This window comes from Bombus huntii, chromosome 12 (genome assembly GCF_024542735.1).
Source record: "Bombus huntii isolate Logan2020A chromosome 12, iyBomHunt1.1, whole genome shotgun sequence".
Classification (NCBI taxonomy): domain Eukaryota; kingdom Metazoa; phylum Arthropoda; class Insecta; order Hymenoptera; family Apidae; genus Bombus; species Bombus huntii.
The window spans coordinates 4838937-4863307 of record NC_066249.1 but is presented as its reverse complement, the minus strand read 5'-3'; the positions used below and the strand labels follow the sequence as shown (position 1 = coordinate 4863307).

At 44.4% G+C, this 24371-nt stretch overlaps 2 protein-coding genes across 5 annotated transcripts in view; one reads left to right on the top strand and one right to left on the bottom strand.

The window, feature by feature from the left end:
- The window catches only part of LOC126871696 (nephrin-like), a 253004-nt gene that overhangs the window by 170977 nt on the left and 57656 nt on the right, over positions 1-24371 (bottom strand). The window lies entirely within an intron of this gene.
- The window catches only part of LOC126871717 (glucose dehydrogenase [FAD, quinone]-like), a 35628-nt gene that overhangs the window by 8897 nt on the left and 2360 nt on the right, over positions 1-24371 (top strand). The window contains exons 1-5 of one of the 4 annotated variants that reach the window (XM_050630837.1): positions 40-512; positions 16402-16610; positions 22438-22566; positions 22655-22851; positions 23084-23443. In XM_050630837.1, the coding sequence (XP_050486794.1) occupies positions 16403-16610; positions 22438-22566; positions 22655-22851; positions 23084-23443 (894 nt within the window). In that variant the 5' untranslated portion in view covers positions 40-512; position 16402. The other 3 variants (XM_050630838.1, XM_050630836.1, XM_050630839.1) reach the window with 3 other exon arrangements.

Below are 24371 nucleotides of genomic sequence, written 5' to 3'. Positions count from 1 at the left end.
TAGAGCGAATAGGTGGGACGATCGTATGGCGAAAAAGGCGACCGGTGAAAGGCAACTCGGGAGAAAGAGAAGAGTAGAGTCGTGGCAGGCGCGTAGATTGGCAGCTGCAGACGGAAATAGAGGCACCCGGAGCACGGATCGAGCGACAGGAACGCTCGATTGCCGGACAGACAGAGAGGGAGGAAAAAATTAAGAGCAACGAGGAGTTGAGAGCAAAGAGGACAGCGGATCGAAGTACGCGTCGCGTCGCGACCTGCCAATTCATGACCGCGTCGCGAATATCGCACTCGATCGCTAGACGCAACGACATCGAGATAACGCGAATTATCGCGCCGCCAGTCTGTCGTTGGTTTTGTTCATTCGTAAAGCAAACGGTTCCGCACGACCTAAGCGCACCGACGCGTTTCCGGGGCAAGGAATCGCCTTTCAAGAACGTGTCAATAATTTCGCGATTACGTAACCAGATGGTCAAATCGATCGGTGGGACAGGATCAGGTTAACGCAGTTCTTAGGTAAATCTCAAAATTCAACAACTATTCTCAAATTTCGAGCGAAACTAACTTGGAGCGCAGGAAACCCTAACGTAAGCTCTGAACTCGATTTATCACGTAGTTATCGAGGAATTGTTAATAGACGGTGCGTTTTAACAGAGTAACGTATAGTGGATTTGGAAACAGAGGGTTTTAATTTTATGCTTCTTCCTGAAACAGGAAAACTATATTCAAGAACTGTGCCAAAATTGGCACGAAAATATATCGAAATGTGACGAAGTAAATTTATTAATTTCTGTAAAACTGTTCACACAATTTTTTTCCCGAATGCTAATGAAGAAATAGGTTCACTTGCAAATTTTTTAGGAAGCTACGCGAAGCAGCCGACATCGCGATATCGCACAATAGATATGTTTAGACATATCAATAGCGAGCGATTATTTATTCGAATACACTAATTTATTTAATGCTAATTGTGTAAAAAAATAAATCAATGTACAAAAAAGAAAATGCACAATTGTTTGAAATTTATGGCAGGTTTGAGTCGTATTAATTCCGACTTTGATTCACTTATTCTTGTTAAGTAATTTCCTCGAGTTTGACGAATTTCCTTTGATAATTATGAATTCTAGAAATAAAATGTCGCAGTTTTATCCAATTTTCCAATGACGTATTGTACATATTTGAAATAAATTTTCACTACCATACTTTTAACGAAGATATTATTATGCAATTTACGAAGCACAATTTATTTAACGTTATAACATCTGTTAAACGAACTTATATGTCCGTCCTTACATTTTGCTTTTAATAATACTTTCCGCTTTATAACTTACATTAAACAAAACGCTACGAATGGCGACGTTGTCAAGTCCGCTACTTTAATTAATTACGTTAGTCAGTTTAATATTCTATTTTTTTTATCGCAATTACTTATATTAACGTTTTAAAAACGAATATAGATGATGGTAAAAATTATTACTTTTACTTCCATAGTATCGTAACATTTTTATATTTATTGTTTATTAACGAACTTCAATTTGACTGAAATAGTTGGTCAAGAACTAGTCAAGAACGTGTGTCAACGCACCGCTGCTACTCGCCACGACCCGAAACTAATTTTGTAACGCGCAATTTGTGTTAAAACCAGCGATTTGGATACGAACGTAGAGTGAAAAATTGGTTCGTAAATGGACGAAGAAGGCGAATCGTTTTCACGGCGATAGCAAATATCGATGGCTGAAATAAAAGTCGGCTAAATAGAAACTAAAACTTTAGCGTCACAACGCGGAATACGCTGAACCGGTTATTTACGCGGTTTTAATTAAGTCACACGGAAAGCCTCTTGCGAGCATAATATTATTCCGCAGCTGATACTATCGGTTATTTGAAAGGTGGGTAAAACGTAGAGAAGACAGTGCGGCCGACCTGAATCGTTTGGAGTATTCGACGAATCATTGTAATTAAACGTAAACAGAGCTGTAGCCGTATGCGCGTGTTTCAGAAGGAGAGGGAAAGAGAGGGGAAAAGAGAGAGAGAGAGAGAGAAACGTTGAAGAACTGTCAGTAATTGCCAGACCAAAGAGCAAAGATGAAATAGTGTTTCTTTACGGAGTAAGAGATCACGGGAGGTTCACAGGTGATTCCGTGCATAGGGAAATTCAGAAATTCCGGTAAAATTCTTAATGTAATTACGTAGGATCAAAATGAAAAGGGAGAAAGATACGTTCGATACGTCTCCGTAATTCCGTCAAAGAGGAGAAAACTTGTAACCTCTTTCGAGTGTTCTCTACGTAACCTTACAACTGCTTCTCGTTTCGCTCGTTAAAATTGCCAACCGACCAGCGATCTCTTTTTGACTCGATATTTCCAACCGACGTCGAAGACTAATCTAAAAAATGAATTCGGTACTTTTCATTTGAAAATGGACAAAGACTCGTTTACCTGGAGTCCCGTTAGGAATTCAACGTGGCTACGTGCTCGTAAAAATTAATGGATCTCCTAGAGACAAAAAAATTCGCGTAATATCCCAAAGCTCTGTAGACCTTTCTCTAATCGAAAGAAAAGACTGCAGTTTGCAGGAGAATATAAACGCTTCCGGTCATTCTAAATTTATCTACGATCGCTTTCGGAAACAAAATAATCAATTCCCTTTCGACGCTACCTACACATCTTGGCGTGCACTTTACGATCAAATGAAGAGGCCTTTCACATTTCCAGACACAGTTACCAAGACTGTTTTTGTTCCGTGTCGCTCGATCCGTCTCGTAATAATCTGCCTCAGTGACGACCTGTAACGTCCGGCCTTTATTTCCGGCTCGTTCGTTCCACCATCTTTCTCGTTACCTCATCATTGCCGCAATGTTACGTTACACGTGCGCGAGTGCTCGTTCCCGTTCACCGCCTACACCCACATCCATTGTGTCACGCGTGTTCGAATAATTCGCGACGACCGAGACGCTCCGTTTATCGAACCGACTTCAGTCATTAACACCGCTGCCGTGGAAACACCGCTCGTTGCCTTTGAATATTTATATACATACTATCAACACGTACCATGGCTCTATTTGTCATTCCTTATCGCCATTTCTGTCCTCCAGCGACGTCGTGTTTTGCTTGCCAGCGAATTCTCGATCGACCCAAACGACCGTCGAAACACGCCGCCAAGACGAAGAATCGAACGCGTCGGTGGATGGTTCGATCGGTCGCTGATTTCGGGTTTCCGCACCCGGTTCGATAAACGCGACTTTAGCATGTCGGCCTTATTAGCGCGGTTAATTCGCCGAAATGAGAGAGTGGGCTAAAGGACAGGGCAAAACCGTTTGAATCGCGCATCGGTTAAGCCGAGAATGATTGCCTCTAATTCCTAGCCAGCAGAGTAACAAGAAACTTCCTAATGCTTTCAACATGTTCGCTGCTGGTCGGTATCAGAGCTGACTCGCGGTAGTCGGTTTTTGTAGGGCGCGTACCGTGGGAGCCAGTTGCCTGCTGCCTCGAATCTCCATCGCGTAAACGAAACGGTCGCGCCGGTTCCCTCCTCTTCGATTAGAGGTCCGACCAAATTCAAAAGCCATCGGTGCACGGGATACGACGCTGCAAGCTTCATTAGCGGCGAATTCGATACGTCGCTCGGTACCAGACCGCTGCGTCTCTGATAGACGCGCGTTTTACCGGCGAATCAGTGACGATAATATTTGCCGGGAAGTTATCCAGCGAAATTAACAACTCGGACTCCGAGCATCGCGCTCGACGTTGCATCGTCCATCAGCTCTACTCGGATTTGCTACACTTTTGCACTATACGACTCCGAGCGGATTACTCTTCGCTAACGCAACCTGTTCATTCGCTGGATCGCGTTTAACCGCGACACCGAGAGGCGCAACGAAATTCGCCGTGTATCTAGCGACGTCCTAAGTTAAAGCGTCGTCTAGAGACATCGGTTGATACTATGAATTCCGCGGCGGCTGTTTCAGTTTTACCACGATAGCCATCGAATCACGGGCAAGATGCAGCGAGACGAATTTAAGAGAGTAACATGTCGCTTTATTGCGAGAACAACGATAATGCGATGGCTAGGCAGCTGTGACCACGACAACGACGTTACATATCTTCTTCTAAATTCGCGTAATCTGGTCGGTGGAATAATTTCGCTAGACATCGCACCACGTGCGACCGCGTGGCAACTTCGCCAGAGTTTCGTAGTTTTCTACGAGTACCAGCTTCTGCGGCCGATATTTACATAAAATATCAATGATAGAATCAACTTGATCAAAGCGATGGATGCAAATATGGAGAAAGGCAATTTCACGAGATAATCGCACAGTCGGCCTCCCGCCACCCTTTCCTTTCCCTCCTGGTTGCTGAGTTATTCGTATTTAGAGATCCCCGCCATTGCCACGCCAAATAAAAGAGATGTTCCCTGGTTTCGCGCACACCGTCGCCTGTAAATGTGCGTACGCTTAGAACCTTAATAAACGTGCTTTCGTCACGGACGTGTATAGAAACACGAGGTGAAATTAAATGCGAGAGAGTACAATTTCTCGACGCATTCCCCGTGGATCTATCGCGCGTTGCGTGAATTCCCTTTTATCGAAGATCCGCGTCTAGAGAGCGCACCTCGAGAGCGCGCTCGAGCGTCGCGAGTATCCTTCGCGGAGATGCGACTCGACGCGATGGGATGGAAATGCGCGCCAAACGAGTATATACATAGCCGTAAAGCGTAGAGGGACAAAAGGAAGTTAGGAGGTAAGGGAGGAGAAAGCAGGGAAATGGGACGCATAGCGAAAGCAAGGGTTGGCAGCGGAGAGCGGAGGTCGAAAGGAGAGCGGCGAGCTCCGACGCGACAAACTTCGAACAAGTCGAGCAGTCTGAAATCGAATGGAGTTTCGGAGACTTAGCAGAGTGAAAAATTGCAGGAGCAACTTTCACGATGCTCTGAGACCCATTAAGCGGCTCAACAAGTACGGTTCCAGTAACCGTTTTGTCCATGGACTTTGAATCGAGCCAGAGAGCGAGAAAGTGAGACTACGTGCGCGCTGTATTGGAAAAAGAAAGCAATGCAAAACGGCGCAGAGGTGGTATGGTCGAAGGGAAAATTGTTTGTCGGAATGGCGGAACGGGAGCTCCCCAAGGGGAAGAGTCCAGGCAAAAAACACCAACTAGGAAATACGCTGGTAAAGGAGCCAAATGCGACGATATCGCCCGTGCCTTTTAACCGAAGGTTGGCGAGCCGTCTCATTTACCACATTTTTTTCAGCCGGTTCTTACTCCGAACACGCTGGTTTAACGGAATGCGGAACAGTCGATTCTGCTTTTCGTTCAAATCAGCGTATCGACTACTTCGCTTGGGCGACGAATCTGATTAATTAGCTTTCCCAGGTTACAAGCGAGATACCGTTTCCCGCTTTCTGATTTTTCCCGATTTCCTCAGAAAGCGACGATGTCAAGAATGATCTCGTCCTGACTTCCTGCTTCGAGTGAACGATCAAATATTTCCAAACATCGTGTCGGGAATATCTGTGGGAAGTCAAATATCAAAGCTACTCGACGTCGCGCGATTATTCTTCTCGATGAATATCAGATCTTCCTTCGTTTCTTCGATGTTCGATCAACGGGAGCTGCAGCGCGTTTCGACGATCCGCGTCTCACGGCGACAATAACTCTATTGTTTTTAATCCTTATGCGGAACTCATTAAGAGAGGCGATCTTTGCGATTCGCTTTCATAGAAATAGATTGTATTGTTAGCGGTATTTCCCTTTTGCCATCTTCAACCGGTGCCTCGCTCCACGATCTTTTTCAATTTCATTGAAACCTCCGGCTGCAAGTTGAATTTTTTACAGAACCAAGAATCAACGGTACCTGCTAATTTGTAACTTGTCCATAGTCGAACTCGGTAACGAGTTCGGACGCAAACGGAATTTATTTAAATGGAGGTGGTCTTGGGAAAATGGCAACGAAGCGGAGGAGCGAATGAAAGAGCGTACGGAAAAAGCTGGAAACGGGAAAGCAAGAGCGATCGCGAGGTGGCGGATAAACTGCAGAATTCTAAAAGGAGACAGGAACATTCTAATTACTCTTTATGTATTCGAATGCCGTAGTATTCGTAATTAAGCAGAGATTTTCGGACAAGTCCGATTCTGCGAGAGGTAAACTAACTATGAAAATAGTAGGGGCGAAAGGGGAATAGACCAACTGCGTTCGAGTACGAAACTTATGGAAAGAAAGTCACTTACTCGTGAAACGTGAAAGCGAACACGAACGAACAAAGCGAGTGGTGTTCGTCATTTTTTCGATGCCCTAGTCCGTTCTGCTCTAGTAGTCTAATTCGGTTTAGCTTTCCCCTCTTTCCGACCAGCATCATTCTTTTTCGCGAGATTTTCTTCGGAGAAAAGTTTCGGCAGGTCTACTTTGCGAAGACGTGCTAGAAAACTTTAGTTTTATTTCGTTTGTCGTATAAAAAAACCTGCGAGTTCGATCAATTTCTCGTCGAATTCTCTCCTTGCAGAGTAGCTCTTTCGAACAGCCGCTTTCGCATCACGTATCACAACCTACACGTCCGTCTAATTATTTGTTTACCTATTTCTGACAGGATTCGCACTTTTCGATGTAACGCGAGGAGTAGATCGAAGAAACGTATACGGTTCCTGCCCTATGTACTTCCTGTTCCGGTATTTCCGTCGCTTCGCCGAGAGCTCGATCGTGCGTCGCCGAGCTTTTCCGCGTTTTACGCTCTAATTGGTTCATTTTCAAATTTTTTCTCGCTTCCGCTCTCGTACGAGCGTGTATAACCGCAGAGCCGAGGAATTTCGTAATAAACGCAAATCCTTGTTAAAGAGCGCGCGCGCAGCCCAAGGTGCCGTAAATTTTCGACAGCTTTAAAGGCAAACATGAAGGCTAAAAGCAGACGTAACCAAGTAAGCACAAAGTGCATACCGCGCTTTTCAGTCATCAACACTTTCGTGTTTCGTGCTGCGCCGCGTGCTACGAACGCCGTAGAAACGGCGTATTTTGACCCGTTGCAAGTCCAACTTCTCTCTGCAACGACACCGTACAGGGGACCATTCTTGCTTCATGGAAAGAGTAGGAAAGGTTAGGCTACCTAGAAATGCTCTCCGCCAAGGACACTTGTCGTTCGTGAAGCTTGGCGGATCTTCTAAGTGGAAGTCGCATCGATTAAACGCGGACCCTTCGTTCGTTTCAGATCTACCAAATTAAGAGGCGAGTTAAAATACGAAAATGTCGTCTGATCTGCCCGTTTTGGAAACGGAGAAGAAATCGGGTGTGTCGAAGATCGAGCGGCTATTTCTCTTAGCATCGATCGTCTCGATCGCTACAAGCAGCGTAATCTTTGCTAGTAGTACTTTGCGAAGCGGCTTGCGAATCGACTACGTTCTACGTTTTACCACGCACGGGTCAAAAATCGAGACGAAACTCCGTGGAAACTCCGTGGAAACGAGGCAACAGCCACTCGAACGTTAATTACGGGCCGCGCCGGTACCGTTCGATCGAACCCCGTTCTCGTACCTTTGGGTTTAGTCGCGTTTCACGTTCAGCTCAAACGGAAATGATAGTCGAACAACGGCCTACTGTTTTCCCATTTATTCGGCGAACGATTGTCGTTGGCCTATGTAAATTGAAAGCGTCCGACGAACCACGACATTTTGCAATAACGCCTTCGCGACACGATAATCGATTTATCCCTTTAAAAATGACGAACAATGCAAAATTCGGGCGAACATCGTGCAATTTTTCGATCGCGCCACGATCGTTAACCGACAACGATGTTTCCATCGAAAACGCGCTATCTGATTTGGCTTAGCTCGGAAGAATGGTAGTTAGAGGACTTCTTGCGAGCCGATTCTCGTCGGAGCTTAAAGAGATCGGAGCCAGTGAACGTTCTGCGGATGGCGCCTCGTTGATCCCGGAAATCCACGAAAAAGTCTCCACAGAGCCATAACTTTTATCCTCCAACTGCACTTTCCTACTTTTCAGATCTGGACCCGAGATAAGGAAAGCCGCGTCTTATGTTCGTTAACCTACGTTAAAGAGGACACCCGACGTTTCTTCTTTTCTCGTTGAAACGGTTTTGCGCGATTCCGCGTTTTCAGAATCTTCCCTCTTCTGTTTGTTTCAAACCTGATCGAACTTTGTCAATTTTCTCTCCTCGCTTATTATCCGTGCGTTTCTCAATCGAGCATCGTGCGAGACGCGCTCACAGAAAAACATTCTCCGAGAGACCTTTTTGTTCGTACGTACTTCTAACAAACGCGATATCTATGTGTGTCAGCGTTGCGAGCTCATTACGACCGCTGTGTAACTCGCGAAATACGTACCATCGTCGAACGACCGAGTGTAAATGTCTGTATCGTACCGTAGATTCACAATCGTACGCTGGTTCGTCGCTTCCAGCATTGAACTCACTCTATGTAAGTGCGATAAGGACCGAGTATCCTTTGAATATTCCGTTATCGTTTATACGCATCCCTTGTCAGCAGTTTCACCGTCGGAGAAGTATAACGTGGAGGGACGCGCGTACGCGCGAATGTACTACTAATTATACAGCTTTGTTTGTTACCGCTGACCGGCCACTGACCAACGTTGAATAATTCGAGGTATTTCGAACGGCGCGATACTTTGCACAGAACGTAGAGGCCGGCCGGGCCGTTTAACGAGTCCGTAATCCCTAACAAAAGGGGCTTAGCGAGCGGCAAGAGCTTAAGTATCGCGGCCGTTGCTTTAACGCGATTCCTCCGCAGAATCGATGCGATAACACTGACCGAACCAGCAATGCGGGTTAAATAAATCGATTCGATTTCAATACGCGTAACTAAACTTTAGCGAAATTCCGACTCGAGCCACGATAAACTTTTGCTTTGGAATTCTCTCCGATCGTGGATAGATCAAACCCTTCGCGTTATTGCCATTTTTATTCAATTAGCAGACTTCAGATTTCTCGGTATGCGCGATGTTTTGTGTTGGTGAAACAACTAATTTCGAATTTCAGGCGCAACACCGATGGTTCTATACATATTTACATATTTGATATATACATACATATTTGATTCTGTCTCTTGTTTAACGTTACATAGAACATGAGGTTGCAATTAATAATAGACGCTTGTGTATATATATATACACATATAAATGTGTTTGCAAGATGTTCAAACATTCGGGCAAAACGTCACGTTGTTGATGGCTGATGTACGTTGCAGTTCGGTTGCATAAGAATTTTGACAAGTATTCTCCGATCGATTTTCGTTTACTTCGTTTTCGTTGCTGCGTATATAGAAAATGACTCGTTATTCCGTTTGAAAGACTATAAAGAACAACGTATCGTTATTCGACAAGTCGTTAAAACCGAAGCATCGATAGTGTCTGATGACGACTATTGTCGTCGTAATGGACTCTAACCAAATTCACTAGATACGACGTGTTCTTATCGTTGGAACAGCAATTATCGTTGAATATTTGAAATCATACCACCTGGTAAAATAATTCGACCAAGGTTCGTCGGATAGCTGGAAGAGTATTTGCACGAGCGTACAGAACGACTTGATGCCGTCAGCTTAGCCCCACGGTATACAAGGAAGTACACTTAGAGCCGAAGACCAGGCTGAAGTACCGTACAAATCTTACCGCAGGGGTCGAGTTTCCGGTTCCGCGGAAGCACATCTACCACAATGGCCGAACGATGTCGCCCAAGAGCTCTACCACGACCCCTCGGGCCTCATGAAGTTATTGAATTAAGATTTTTCCGCAAATCTCTCGCCATTTTTCCGATCACCGATAATCGATCATTAATCTCCTCTCTCTCGGTTACACTCGCGTCGTTTAACCGAAGGTACCGTCGCGTTATCAACTTAGCCACGTTCCGGTAGTTCACCATCTACCTCAAGTTTATTTTAGCAAACGACGCTGACGGTGGTTCGGTTGAATCGCACGCTCGTGGCGACGTCTCAAACTTGCTCGAAGAAAATTATTAAATGTTTACGGTAGACGGTAGATACGCGTAGGAGGATGGATGATATTTCAGGAATCGTAGAGTCGGAAGATCAACAGACGCGGCAAAGCAAGTTGGCGAGCTTTATTTCAGTGGAAAATAAGCGAAATAAGCGAAACGTTCCGGGAACCGCAGTAGCAGGAAGCGAATGCAGCGTTGCCCGTGATTCCACAGGGTTAGGTTTAGGCTGATAGAGAATTCAGCTGGCAAAAAGTTTTACAGCATAGACAAGAGAAAGCGGTGAAACGCCACTCCAGCTTTCCTACGCGACAGTTTGCTTATTTAAGCTCGGCTCAGGCAAAGCTCTCAAACTCGCTCGAACGCGGCTAAAGAAGGATGAAACATGGAACGACAGGCTCGACGAATGTTGCAGTTTGCCAATCGTAAGATCGAACTTCCAACTTAGCTACTTCACGTTCTAGCTACCGCAATCTTTGGCCTGCGTGTACGTCAGTCTTCATCGTGTAAATTGACCTTTCTCCGAATTGTAGTCATCATATATTCACGCTGTTGCGCGAATAGCATCGATTCGCTATCGATTCCATCGTCGCTCAAAGTCCTCGCAAACGCACCGTGTCTTCATCGAACACGCAAACCAGTATTAGCGATCAAAGTCATCTCGTTCGCAGTACGAAATCAAATTTTAAAGTTGTTAAAACACGGTTTGGAAGGAGTTTCGTTGTTGCCGAGGTTACGATCATCCTCGCGGTATAAATTTCACGCCATCGATGCGGCAAAATTAAAAACTGCGAAAGAGGCGACATGTCGTCGGTGCGTTGCCCTTATGAAATCCTCCGCTCGCCGTTCTCTCGCTTCCAGTTGAGCGTCACAGCTACCCCGAAGCAACAAAAGTTGTACAAAACAAATACCACAAGCTCGCGGCGATGAAAGCGTTAACGGCGCATGCGAAACTTTTTGACCCTTTAGTTTTGACCGATCCTCGGATCGCGAAAGGTCTGGTTCGTCGACGTTTAGTATCTGCCTCTGTGTGTATTCGCCGCAAATTTTCTCTTCCTTCTGTCGTAGCTACTCCTTCTCCGTCCACCGAAAATGGATTCTCGTAATTCCGCAAAGCTTCTTTCTCCATCCATTATCGCGGCCCAACCAAGTCGGCGGAAAGATAAACGGAGCGCGGTTAATATATCCGAGAATGTGAAAATTACAGTTCCTTAGTTTACTCAATCATGAGCGAGAGAAAAGTCTATTGTCTTTGCTTAACGACAGCGAATCCCTTTACGTCCGTTAGGAAGGCTTCTCGTGTACCGCGTATCATTTTGAAGAAAAATGTCGTCGAGACGAGGGGCTGACTACTATTCGAACGTATCATCTACTTCTCGCCCGCTTACGTGATTACTAAAACGAGAGAGAGAGAGGGAGAGAGAGAGAGAGAGAGAGAGAGAGAGGAAAAAAAACAGAAAATACTCATCGTCACGAAGTGATGCCATCGTAATTCTGAAATTCCGTATATTCACGTAGCGAAGACAATAATTATCGATCGAGCAATTTATTTAACGTACCATTAGGTAATGAAATAATATTAGTAGAGACAGACATCGAGTATTCGATTTACGTAATTCCCGTGTAAAAGGGAATAGCTGAAAGCGTAATTTACCTCGTAGATGACGGATTATCCGCGAACGAGATGCGATCGCAACGTCGAACTCGTAGATTCGCGGTTCTGCGAGTTTTTATATGATGTCATCGCCATTTTCTGCGATGGGGTCGACACTAAAACCGAGCACGCGTATAAAAGTTAGCGAACATTACCGGTGCATCGCACGCGCCACGTTATATTCGGTAGGAAAAAATCGGGAGCTATTTGTAGTAGCCGCGCTGCGTCAACCGTCTCACCTTAATGCTCGTAACGTGCTCCACTAAAGCGGACGAGCGTAGTGTAAAATACGGATGAGACGCGTATATTCGCGCTTCATACCACCTACACCTGTTCATGGATATAACTAGCAGCCGTTCTCTGCTACTTCGTTGTCGTTGGCAGGCGAAACGGTTCTACTACGAACCGTCGCGCAAAGCGAAACGATCGCGCTTCAAAAATCAAAAGCAGCCAACAGATTCATCAAATTTCTCTTCGAATACTCTCAAATGAAGCTGTTTTCGGATTCGTCTGTCTATTAACTCTCATTTTCGCCGAGTCTCGTCGAGCATCTGTAAATTTGATTTTCAAAAGTCTTCGCAGTTTCGTTCGTTCGCTGGTTCTCTGGGAAATGTAGCACGTGCAAAACGTGTTGCTCGAACGTTCACCGTTTGCGGACAAAGCGAAACGTACGAAAGAAACACGCGTTGTCGCATCACGCTGCATCGGATCTTACACAGTCATTTGCATATTTAACGATGAAGCGAAGGTGCGCTAAACGACCAGTTTCAATTATACTCGCGAACAATGGTATACGCGCGCTGTCAGAGATACGTCAGATCATCGACGATCGAGCTGCTGACTATCGGTTCGAAATATTCTTCGTTTCGGAAAACGCAAAATGTTTACCGATGTATCTCGTTAACGGCGACGATACCGAGGAGACAGTGTAATCAGCGATCGCGTATCGCGTTTGATCTTCGAAGCTGATATCGAAAGGGTTTAACGCGTAGTTGCGTCGCCTTGTAATTTTCTATTAACGAGCCCGACCAGGCAATAATCAAAGAGACGGATCGATAAATGCGATCGAATGAATCGGTAGGTGCGTTCGAGTGTGCTAAAAGGCGAAGGAACGAGAAACGGTTGTAATTCTGCTAACTGGATGCGATGCGTTACGTTTGGTCGTCCGTAAAATTTACAGCACTTACCGTCGCGATTAATTAGTTAATCGTTAGATCGTGAAACATTGGTTCGTCGAAACAAGACGCATCGATGCGTCATCGAGGATATTCGACAGGAACGATGATTATCGTTGGAATGGAAAGGCAAAACCATACGGTATCGATTCCTGTGAACGGATTCCCGCTGTTTGTCGAACAAGCAATCCGGAGAAAGAACACAATGGGAAGCGTATTCCTGTTTGACAAGACGGGAATACGTTGCGTAAATACGTTCGTCATCGAACAGCCAGCACGGAGAAACGGTCATCGAAAATCGTCAGCGAGTAAAATACTCGTAAAGATCCGCGTGTGCTGCAAAAATGAAAGAGAGATACCAGTTGCTAGGAAACCGGCACATTCGTCGTGTCCCCTCGGAACGAAAGATTAATGAACGTATTAATAGTTGGCAACTTGGCAACGATTTTTCTGCTTCTGCTGCCGCAAAAGCTTAGTTGTTTTATGGGACAACGTTACCTCCAGGAGACACGACGCGACGTTTTCGTCCCGATGATCCGCAGCAAGAAATCGAGTCCAAGCGAACCACTTAAGAGATGACCGTAGAAAGAAACGTAGCTCGCGTTCGCGCTGAAAAGATGATATGTATGAAGCTGTAGGTGCGAACGAAGCGAAGAAAAGCGTTTCAACGACTATGGAAGCGCGTAACGAATAACCGGAAAATTGCAAATTCGTCGCGAAGATAGTTACGACGTTAATAATAAACTCACGCGATTTCTCTTTTCCTCGACAATGCGATCTTGTTGCGCGCTATTTCAATTTACAGGAACAAATACCGACACGAATTACATTTCGGTTGTTTCTGCTCGACGCCATTGGCCGCATTTCGATTCACCGAAAAATCCATAAGACAAAATTTATTGGAGACGTTGGTTGTGTCACGTCGGTTGGTTCGCGGTAGTCGCGACAACCGGAAAAAAGCCGGAAGACCCATTGTCCGGCGATGCAGCGAGTTTCCCGCGAAATATGATTTTTGCTCAACCAACTGTACGCAACGTGCGTCCGAACAATGCGGATTCACGGATCCACGACGGGTCCGAGGATTCTTCGCTTCGTCAGCGTGCAAATCCGTTTGCAGATTGCCGCCGGTGAATGGTGTCGTTCGAGCGTTCGTGCGTGCAGTCTACGGATTCGGCTAACCGCGTAATTAGCGACCGCCGATCCGAGACTTCACCGAGAAAATTTCCAACGATACACGCGATACGTCGCTAAATCGATCGATTCGTTTCGCGAACGCAGGAAGAAATGAAAATTACAGTAAGAAATTTTAATGAAAAAACGTGGATGATGGGCCTTGTCATGGCGATACAAGCATCTTCGATTGGTCGACGTTGGTCGACGTTCGTGACGCATCGACGATCGGACAAAATCAAACCCTAGTCTGGAATAAATCGGCTGGCAATGATCTCGATCGGTGTTACACGGTGGGTAACGGATAGAGAGAGAGAGAGAGAAAAAGAGAGAATTTTCAGGAGAAGAGTCAGTAAAGCGTGGAGTATAGGCACACGAAAATGCGTATTCGGTGTCGTGTACCTGCGACCGACGAATCCGGTGGCTAAGTGGAACGCTATTATCGGTTCGTACGTGTGCGTTGTCACATTATTATATTCTAGCCGCGCTTGCTGCGAAATAACCAGCGATTCACGGTTTATTAACATGGTGAACGAGCACAGGTTGCCGTTTGCGTGGACAATGTTCGACCCGTTAATAATTTCATTGCGGACATCGAATCGTTTCAACGGGTTAACCGACCGCGTTACGACAACGGTGAGACCCGTGCGCATCTCGCTTTGTAGAGCCATGCTTCTCGCGAAAACTAACTGCGGAAAAATAAAAACCGTGGCTCAAACGAAACAAACGCTGTTTAGAATAGAGTTTCCACCAACAAGCTTCGGTAGGCTAGCCATTCGACCAGTTTGTTTTGCAAAACTACGTCAACTAGACTTTGAAACGACAGTGAGCAATTAAACAGATAGTCAAAGTATAGATAATTGTAAAAACTCGTACGGTACAAAGGTTAGCATACACCTGCTCGACTACGCGCCTCGTTTAGAAGTACTGATTAAACCATTCTTTTCCAACGTAAAAGATCAAAGGTGCCACGATTAGCCGAACGTCATTAAACGATTGCGGTTACGGGACGAACCAAACGAACAAGGAAGATTGACACGCGCGATAATCGTCCTCTGTGTATCGATAAGAATCCTCTCGTGCAACTTGCTACATCACGTGTCGTGGGAAGTACGCGAAGACGACGATGATGATCTTGACCTTCGTTAAGCGTTGAATCAGAAAATCAACCCATCGAAAAAAATCACGGAGATTTTCCTACGTAGGAGGCAATTCGCGTGCGCCTTTGCCGTGCCGGGGAAAACAACTACGACGGGGTGGGAGATGAATTATAAAGAGACGTTCTACGGTGAGAGGTATTACAGTTACATTTTGCTCGCATGCAGCTACGAGACCGAGGGGCACGTACGACCTTCCATCGTGTCACGCGTATCTCGTGTAGTTATACTTATCAAACCGAAATTGTGTGTAGCGATCCAGCCAATCGCACGGTGCATACCTCGATCTATTCCTCATTCACGATTTAAGGTATAACGACAAACATGATCGATAATACGGCAAGTTACGAAACTTACGAGAGAAGCAAAATTGGAAGCGATTGTTGGATAATTGGCACAAAGACAATCGCCGATGATAGAGTATCGTTCGTCCGTTGTCGTTGTTCGGGACCGACGAAGAGCAGCGCGATAAAAGATTCTCGCGAAGCTGTTCTCGTCCGATTCCCGTGGTGCGCGGTTTCGCGGGAAATATAAACAATGAAATATTACTAAATCGCGGTTACTGTCGCCCAATAGCTTTCGCGAAATAACTGGATGTTAGAATAATCATTGTGTCTTACACAGTGTTGGGAAAGTACATTTTAATAACAATCGTTTTCGCGCATATTTTTTCTGCTTTATTTCTTCAGCTATTAATTCCATTGGTACACGTTGGAAATTCAGCCGGGTTAATTAGAGCTAAATTAATTAACGCAGCTCGGTTTGTTATGTCTGTATTAATTCCGTCTCGCTAATTAATGCAAATATTTATTTCTATCCAATTTTTTAATATACTTAATTTTCCCGCGCGATTATGTAAACGGTATCAAACGTATACGGGACTATTCCCCCGTGTGTTTCCGCGCGAAAGTCGACGCGAGTTTGAAACACGCGATCGAGTTGATTTCAGCGGTGCGTCCCTGACTCGGATCGACAAAAACCGGAGTCTCGTCGAGACACGAATACCTGAGCGCACGCGAAACGCCTACCAGCGATCAGCCACCGTGAGCAAATCGATCTCTCAACGCGAACATTCACGAGTCATTAACGAATCTTTCGCCGCAGCACTCTGCTCTACTACCATCCATTCGCTAGTTGGTCGGTTCGCTCGATTCCGTTTCGCTTTTCCCTTGGAGAATCGTCGCGTAACGCGGTAGGGCTTCCGATCCCGATCGATTCAATTAAATCGTTCATCGGTTATCGATCGTTTCTTTTACTCCAACTACGCGTACAATAACCTCTGTTTCGTTCTTCGTAGAATGTCGTACAACGTGTCAGTCTCGGTGGACTGTCCGGCACCATATCTCGGACCAAGCCTCGCGCAGACCTGTCCAGGATCTCAGTTTCTGACATTCATGACCCTTCTGGACACATTCGTCCGCGCCAAAGATGAAATCTCTCACCTCTGCGAACGAGTCAGACCTATCGATCCAGCCGAATACTACTACGATTTTATCGTCATCGGCGGTGAGTATACTCGATAACTCGACGATCGTGCACGTCGTTCTACAATATGCTCGATAATTTCAGTGGAGCCGGCACTAAAATTTTCACACATTCCACTCAAAGTACTGTAACGAAAGCAAGTGGCTTTCGCTGAATGATTTACATCGCGATTGTGTTTGTACTCGATTATTTACTAACGACCACTTTCTCATCGTTTAGATGCAAACAGCCTAATATCGTAATAGATTAACGAAGGGGAAACTTTTATTCCAGCAAACACGAACTAATCGGCCGTGTCCAAACGCGTTTAATTAAACTCGTTACTCGATATTCTCCATAGAAGAAATGAAATTTTCATAAAGCGTTCACCGACTATCACAGGGTTGTGGAAATCCGTTGTATCGCCAGCGTTTCACTGGACGTTCGACGTTCTCGACAAAATTCGCGACAATCTCTCTATCCTTTCCTATGCACGCGATTGATTATTCGCTTTGCGAATCGTAGGACAACTCGAGTAAGCGTATGTCATCTAATCGCAACTCGTCCCATTTGAATCTGCCTGATGTGTCCCGATTAAAATTACAATTGGAAAGTTATCCGTTCGCCCGGCCTGTCTGAGCAAGCGCAAACCCAGTACGTGTTGTTTCTCTGTTGTATGCAACCTCGAATAAAGAATGCTAGGCATTAATTCGTATATTTGTACACGTGCGCGTTCACTCAACAATCATTCGCTAATCTTTATTAGTTTGTTTTTACGTCTTTAATTAACATTCGAGACAATTTGGCCGATGTACGAACATAAATCAAAATAAATAAATAGTCAGCAATCGGTATGGCTGCGACCAGAAGAAATTCGACGCAAGTTAAATAAATTTTAACATTTCCTGTTTCTGACAGACAAAAAGAGAACGGTTAACGAAGAAAGCTTTTCCCATCGAATGCAAATGCCTTTGAATCCTGTTATGCGAGATGTATTATATTTGTTTCAAATTGATTCGTATCGGAACCGTTTCTTATAGGATGAATCGAAATTAGGTCAATAGTCTATTTACGAACGATTCAATTTAATTCGAAAGAAACGTAACGATATGGTTCTAGGTATATTTATAAGCGAACGAAACAATTTCCCCGACCCAACGCAAAGTTGGGTATTATGGGTTTAAAGAATATCTTGGGTACGTCGTACGTTGTAAAACCGGTCGGAGTAAACAGAAGCTTGGTAGAAAATAACAAAGTTTGATTAATCTTTTTTACAGCGAGGTATTATACCGTTGAAAAGAAGATACAACCAGAGGTATATATATATAATCCAGGAAATGTAAAAATCAAAGTAGGAAAGTATCGCGAAGAGTAATAAAAGTGAGCGAAGCGGTAGCAAGAAACAAACAGTGTTTTAACGTTTTCTAAACAGCTGTAATTAGTAAACTTTGGCGACAAGTTAACTCATTACGAGCAAAACAAATGACTGTGTAACTTGTCTTGGTATGTTTAACAGGCTAAGGAAGATAGAGGAGCAGGTTGAGCTTTGCGGTGAGAGGAAAAAAGAAGCTGTAATTGGATATTTCACGAGGCGGTTGGCAAAACGGTCGCGTAAATCCGTGGCGCTAGTTCGCGGTTACCATTGCATCGTTTCGTCGGTTTGACGCTCCGAAATAATTCTCTTTGTTTCTCCTTCGCCGATTACGTTTCTTGGCCCAAACGTTTAAACACGCGCAACGTGGATCGCGAGACGAATCGAAATTTAAGTCTTCCTTTTTCTTCATTCGCAGTCGATCTGACGGAATCGGTTAAAAAAGGAAAATATCTCCTTCCTACTCGGAAAGTCGAACCTTGACATGTATTTACGATTATTGGATATCGTCGAGCATAATTACCATCATTATCTTATCCGATAGCATGGTCTTTTTTTTACGCTAAATGCTTATCTACGTAGCCATGTGATCAAGCAAAACGATGTTTAATAGTAAACAACGATTGATCACTTATTTGTATTGTTTGTTTCCTAATTGTGCAATTCAGCTCATGGCTCGTGTGGAATTCGCGGAAACGAAAAACTGATGTTGCGATAGCTTATCGATAGCATCGAAAGAGAGCAATGAAAAAATTGGCTTCGCTCGTACGTCCGAAACAACAAAACGAGCGTGAAAACCCACATAATTATATTTAAAGCAAATGCGCTTAGAGGCTGCATTAAACGAATACATCGTTCTTCCTATGCATATTTTAGAACGTGCAGGACTGGAGAAACGATCGAACTGTATCGCGTCGGTACATTGGATCGGAGAAACATTTTCAATCTCGGCAAACGGGCATACGCGTGGAGGTCAAACAAAATTATCGCGAATTCGAGCGCTGCAGTGGTGCTGGTTCGATCGTAATTCGTCGATTATCGCGAACGAAGCAACGCCGAAAATTCGATTTGATGGCTCGAGATCGTCGATCGTTTAGATGCGATATTAATACGAACTGTTATTCGTTCGATGAACTAGCGCGATTAGCGTGTTAATAGTTTGATTTCGTACGCCATCGTCGATCTCTTGGACGCGCCACGCCGTCTCTCACGCCCATCGTCTGTGCTCGGCGTTACTGCGACCTTATACCATTGACAATGACGAAACAACCGATCGATTTCGTTTGCGGCTGCAGTTATACGTATTTGTAATTTGGTAGATGGACTGTCTCGAGGAAGACAGGTGATCGAAAGCTCGAAGACAAGGCTCGACGAAAGTTTTTACCGATTCGCGCTGTCGCTGCAACAAGCTGCGTAAACCGCGATATTTCCGTTACATAAATCGGATATGTAGAATATCGATCGCTTTCGAAGATGTAGCGATTAAGACTAGAAAGATGTTGCGGCAACGCTCGATCGCCGATGACGAAATGGACGAATCACGAACACTCGTCTGCGGATATACACGCGGGTGGCGGCAACGATGATAAAATATGCATTTCGCTAGGTCGCGTACCGCAAAATATTTTATAGTCGGCCGAGCCCGCATTTGCATAATCTCGCCGAATATTCAGCGTATCGCGCGATGAAAACGTTATTTTCTCGGTGACACTTTTCCTCGATTATACGCAATTTTTCACGTTCCTTTTTGCCCCTGGCCATCGATGCGCGGCTACGTGCAGATTAGTGTGAAATTCCTGTTCGTCGTACAGCTTCGTTCAAAAGCCGATCGAACTTGCCTCTCGATGGTCGCTGCACGCAAATATCCGTGGAATAACGTCTTTGAACGTTGCGCGACTTTTTATTCAACGACGTGGCTTTACACAAGGTAGATAGAAACGTCTTGACCGAACGGATAAAGCGTCCGCATGGTGGCGGGATATCACAGAAGGATAAGCCATACCGTCGCTTCGGGGAGAAATGAGCAGGGGCTATAAAGATACAAATCGACGAGCGGAATAAGCAGCCCGGCTCTCTTTATACGCGAATGGACTCCAAGTTGCCGTTGGAACGTAAATAACGTTGCATCGTGGCCAACGTTGGGTCATGTAGGAAGATTCGCGTATTGTGGTAGCGAGTCGGCGGAAAGGAACCGGGAGTATGTTGTACGTGTATGGGGAATACGATTCTACGCGGACATAACTTAGATCGGTACGGTTCATCCGATGCCGCGAAGACATAAAGCTGCCAGGAAATCATGGAAAATCGTGGGAACCGAAGAATAACCGAGTGCGGGGCGTTGCTTTCGATCGAGCTACTCCTTTCGGCGGCTCGGCGCGTAATAGATCGCCGTGTCGGTTATGCAACCGAGTCGGCCGTTTTTGCCCAAGCAGAACCGTTTTCACCTGCTGATCTCGTGCCGTTATAGCACTGGAGTTTGCGGAAAATGACATAGAGCTTGGGCTCTGAACACGAGAAAAACAATCTCGGCTCGTAAGAACAGGAAACTTCTTTTTCCAACGTTTACTTCTTTCCCGAACGATGACGAATCCGCGAGATCGATAGCCGATTTAGTCGCCAGTTTGTAAAATCAGCCGACCCAGTCGCTCAAAGTTTCTGTCTCTCCGTCTGCCAGCTGTTCGTTTCCATCGTCCAGTTTCTTACCGTCGAAGAATCTTTTAGACACACGTGCGTCCACCTTTTCTCGATTAAGCGAGAAAGGTAGACAGAGTACGCGGGTCAAGAACATTAACGAACGAGCATAGAAACAACTTATTTTCTGCGCTATTGAGCACGATCGATCTAATCAATCGAAGAACGTTCTCGAAGAAGCATCGAATACTGCAGCTATAACCGGCTAGCTCTTCTGCGATTTCATCGATGGAATCAACGATGCGCTGATTAAACAGGGAACTAATTATCGCGGTTAACCTGGCTCATCGGATTGCGCGTGGCGGTTGCGTTCCTTCGGTATTCGTTAGTCGTAATACCTCTGGGCGCGTGCAACATCGTGATTACCCCGGAATTTCACGAAAAAGAAAATTATATGGAAATCGTTTTGACGTAAATTACTAATTGAACGAAATCGGTTAATCATTCCCGTCAATATCTTCTTTTGTCGTATAAATTCCAAACTAAGAATTCGCGATTTACATAAACGAAACGAACAATCGACTGAAACGTCAAGCGATTACGCGTTTCAGAGGATCTTCTAAGCGTACGCTATCCATTGTACAAACTTCTGATTCGATAATTAAATCTACACGAAACGACACGACGTGAAAAATCGAATCTGTGAAAAGCCTGGGGCGGGTACTATCGTTAATTAATATTAAACTCCATGAACATGTTGTTAGTCTGTTAATTACTTCGAACAGCAACGATGAGCTTGATATAATTCCGCAACAACCAAAGCTTGACGTATTAATCTTCCGAAGCGTGGGCTCATAATTACGTCTCATAAATATCTCGCTCGCAACGCGGGACTAGCGGAGCTGCGATACACATGTTTCGATGTAGCCAAAGATAAAACTAGAATATTTACGTGTTATTTGCCGTAAATAGCTATATATTTACGCTAGTTCTCTCGCTTCTCCATTTTCGTCAAGGTATGTACGCTATTTTCTTTCTGATAATATATCACATAGCGCGAACGTACGATTGCTTTAATTTGTTCCACCTTCTGCATTTACCTATTCAGTTGCGACGATATTTTTCGTGAATTAAGATAACGAATGCGATATGAATGGTCGAGTTTCCTCGAGCATTATCGCTTCTATAAAAAAATATTCATATCGAATATTATTTTACATACTTTCTTTGCATATGAATAACGATGTTCTCGCGCGCCATCTATATGTACCGATATTGCTGTTTCGGAGGATATCTCGGATAATCTGGACGTAATAGTTATATTAATGATTTGTGATCACAGAGAAATACGAATACGCTTTCTGGTTGAGGCGAACGTGCCTTCTTTTCGCCGAGAACCGATACGCGAAAGCTGCCTATTATAAAAATGAGCACTACAGTTCCTGCAAACTAGCCGTTCCCTTTTTAAGATGAAAGTACTGATCCAGGTTTTTTGCCTGCACTTCTAGCTCGCTCTTTTACTTTGCCGTTGCATCGACGTGCACGCGTTTACGTATGTAGAATCACGCGTCACGTGTAAGCAACGCATTGAAACACGTTTCGCTTACCGAACCACCGTACGTGAAGCATAAACGTACACGCACGGTATAATTACTTTTACCTGTTGGCGTACCATGGTCAAGGCCTTATCGAACCACTTTCCCCGCGACTGGTGTACCGAGACGGATACTCGATGCTCCTTAGACTCGATCGGGCATAGCACTTTCATCCGTGTGATGCGAGTTTCGTACGGTCTTGATCGAGATGACGATCTTGCTAACTGTCTAATAAATGATTTCACCTGATTTTTTCGCGTTTGATCCGTAGGGGGGACAGCCGGTTCCGTTGTGGCATCGAGGCTCAGTGATATACTGGAATGGAAAGTTTTGCTGCTCGAGGCTGGGCCAGACGAACCACCTGGTACCGATATTCCCAGCATGGTCGCTATGTTTCTAGGTAGTTTGCTGTCACGTTTTGCACCGTTTATACGAGAATCAATCGGATGAAGGAGTTGGAGAAAATTAGTTTGGTCTTGTTCGAACAGGCACAGAGATCGATTGGCAGTATCGAACCGTGAACGAAGCGAACGCCTGTCTTTCGATGGGAGGATCTTGTAGCTGGCCACGAGGCAAGAACCTCGGCGGCTCGTCAGTTCACAACGGTATGATGTATTCGCGAGGTCACGCCATGGATTACAACAACTGGGCTGCGATGGGCAACGAGGGATGGTCTTGGCAGGAGGTAAGTCTAAAGAAGAAAAAAACGACCGATCGAAAAGGTCGCTGTTAAATAAAATTTAAGTTAAACAGATGGCGTGTGCACGCACGGACGCCGATTTACTTCTAGAAATAGTTGCGAAAATAGTATCGCGTGTAGTTAACAAGAGCTATTTACCAATAATCCGCCAGTCTGATTCACGCTAATAACCCGCAGGAAACTTAGCGCGACACACTTTTCTTTCACTCTGCGATAGGTTTTGCCGTATTTCATGTGCTCGGAGAATAACACGGAGATCAATCGAGTTGGACGGAAATACCATGCAACCGACGGATTGCTCAACGTCGAGAGGTTTCCTTGGAGGCCCGACATTTCTAAAGACATCCTCGCAGCCGCGGTCGAGAGAGGATACCCGATGACGGAGGACATTAACGGTGATCAGATCATCGGGTTCACGACCGCTCAAACGATGAGCAAGAACGGAGTTCGACAGAGCAGCTCGACCGCTTTCCTCCAACCAATTCGATCCAGACGAAACCTTCAGGTCGTTCTGAATGCCACTGCCACGAAGATTATTATCGAAAACAGGAAGGCAGTCGGTGTTCAATACTACAAAGTTAGTGTATAGCACATACATATATCCTTTGCATACGCGTCATTAATTATGAAACGATAACGCGTATCGATTTATCAGGTGAAAGATGTTCATTTGTTTCCTTTTCGATAATACATATCGCTGATGATTATGAAAATGGTGTAAGTAATAAATTATTATTCATTTGCGTTTCTACGTTCGAACGAATTAAAAAGATATTTTTCCATTACGTAAAGCAGTATCTGGTAACACTTATAATAAATCTTTAAATTTTTTCAATTTTATATCATTTTACAATTTTATGGGAAACTTGTTCGAAAATATGATTCACGATATTAACAATAACGAATATTATTAAAAGTACAAGTTAAAAATAAACAAATTTATTTATTTATAGTATATGTTATTTTTATTATTATAGAAATCGTAATTTTGTATAATTAATTACGAATTATTGTCTGCTTCAATAACAAAATTGTCTGTTTTGGACATTTTAAGGACTCTAAAATATTCACGATGAATCGCTGGCATATCGGGTAGTAGATTCATTATACCTTTATATTTTTCTTTTGTCACTGGCCTTTCACTTGCGCATAATTGAGGTAACCGTGGATTACAATATAATTTTGGCTTTCGCCTTTTCGGTGAAAGATTTAAAACACGAAATTCTGCTTCAGGGTGCATTGATATTCTGCAAAACATTGCGTATATCCGAATCTTTATTTAACGACACAATGCAAACATATGTAATTATCTTTCTCTCACAAGTTTTCAAAATCACGCACTTACACCACTGTCAAGATCAACGTGAAATTCCTACGGATAGATACGAAAGTATATCTCCGTATCGTTGGTCATTTCACAGCTATTCGACAAAAATTCTTCCATAATATAGAAACAGACATATCGATACAGCACAAAAAAAAACGAAAATCTGTCCTTTTTTTGG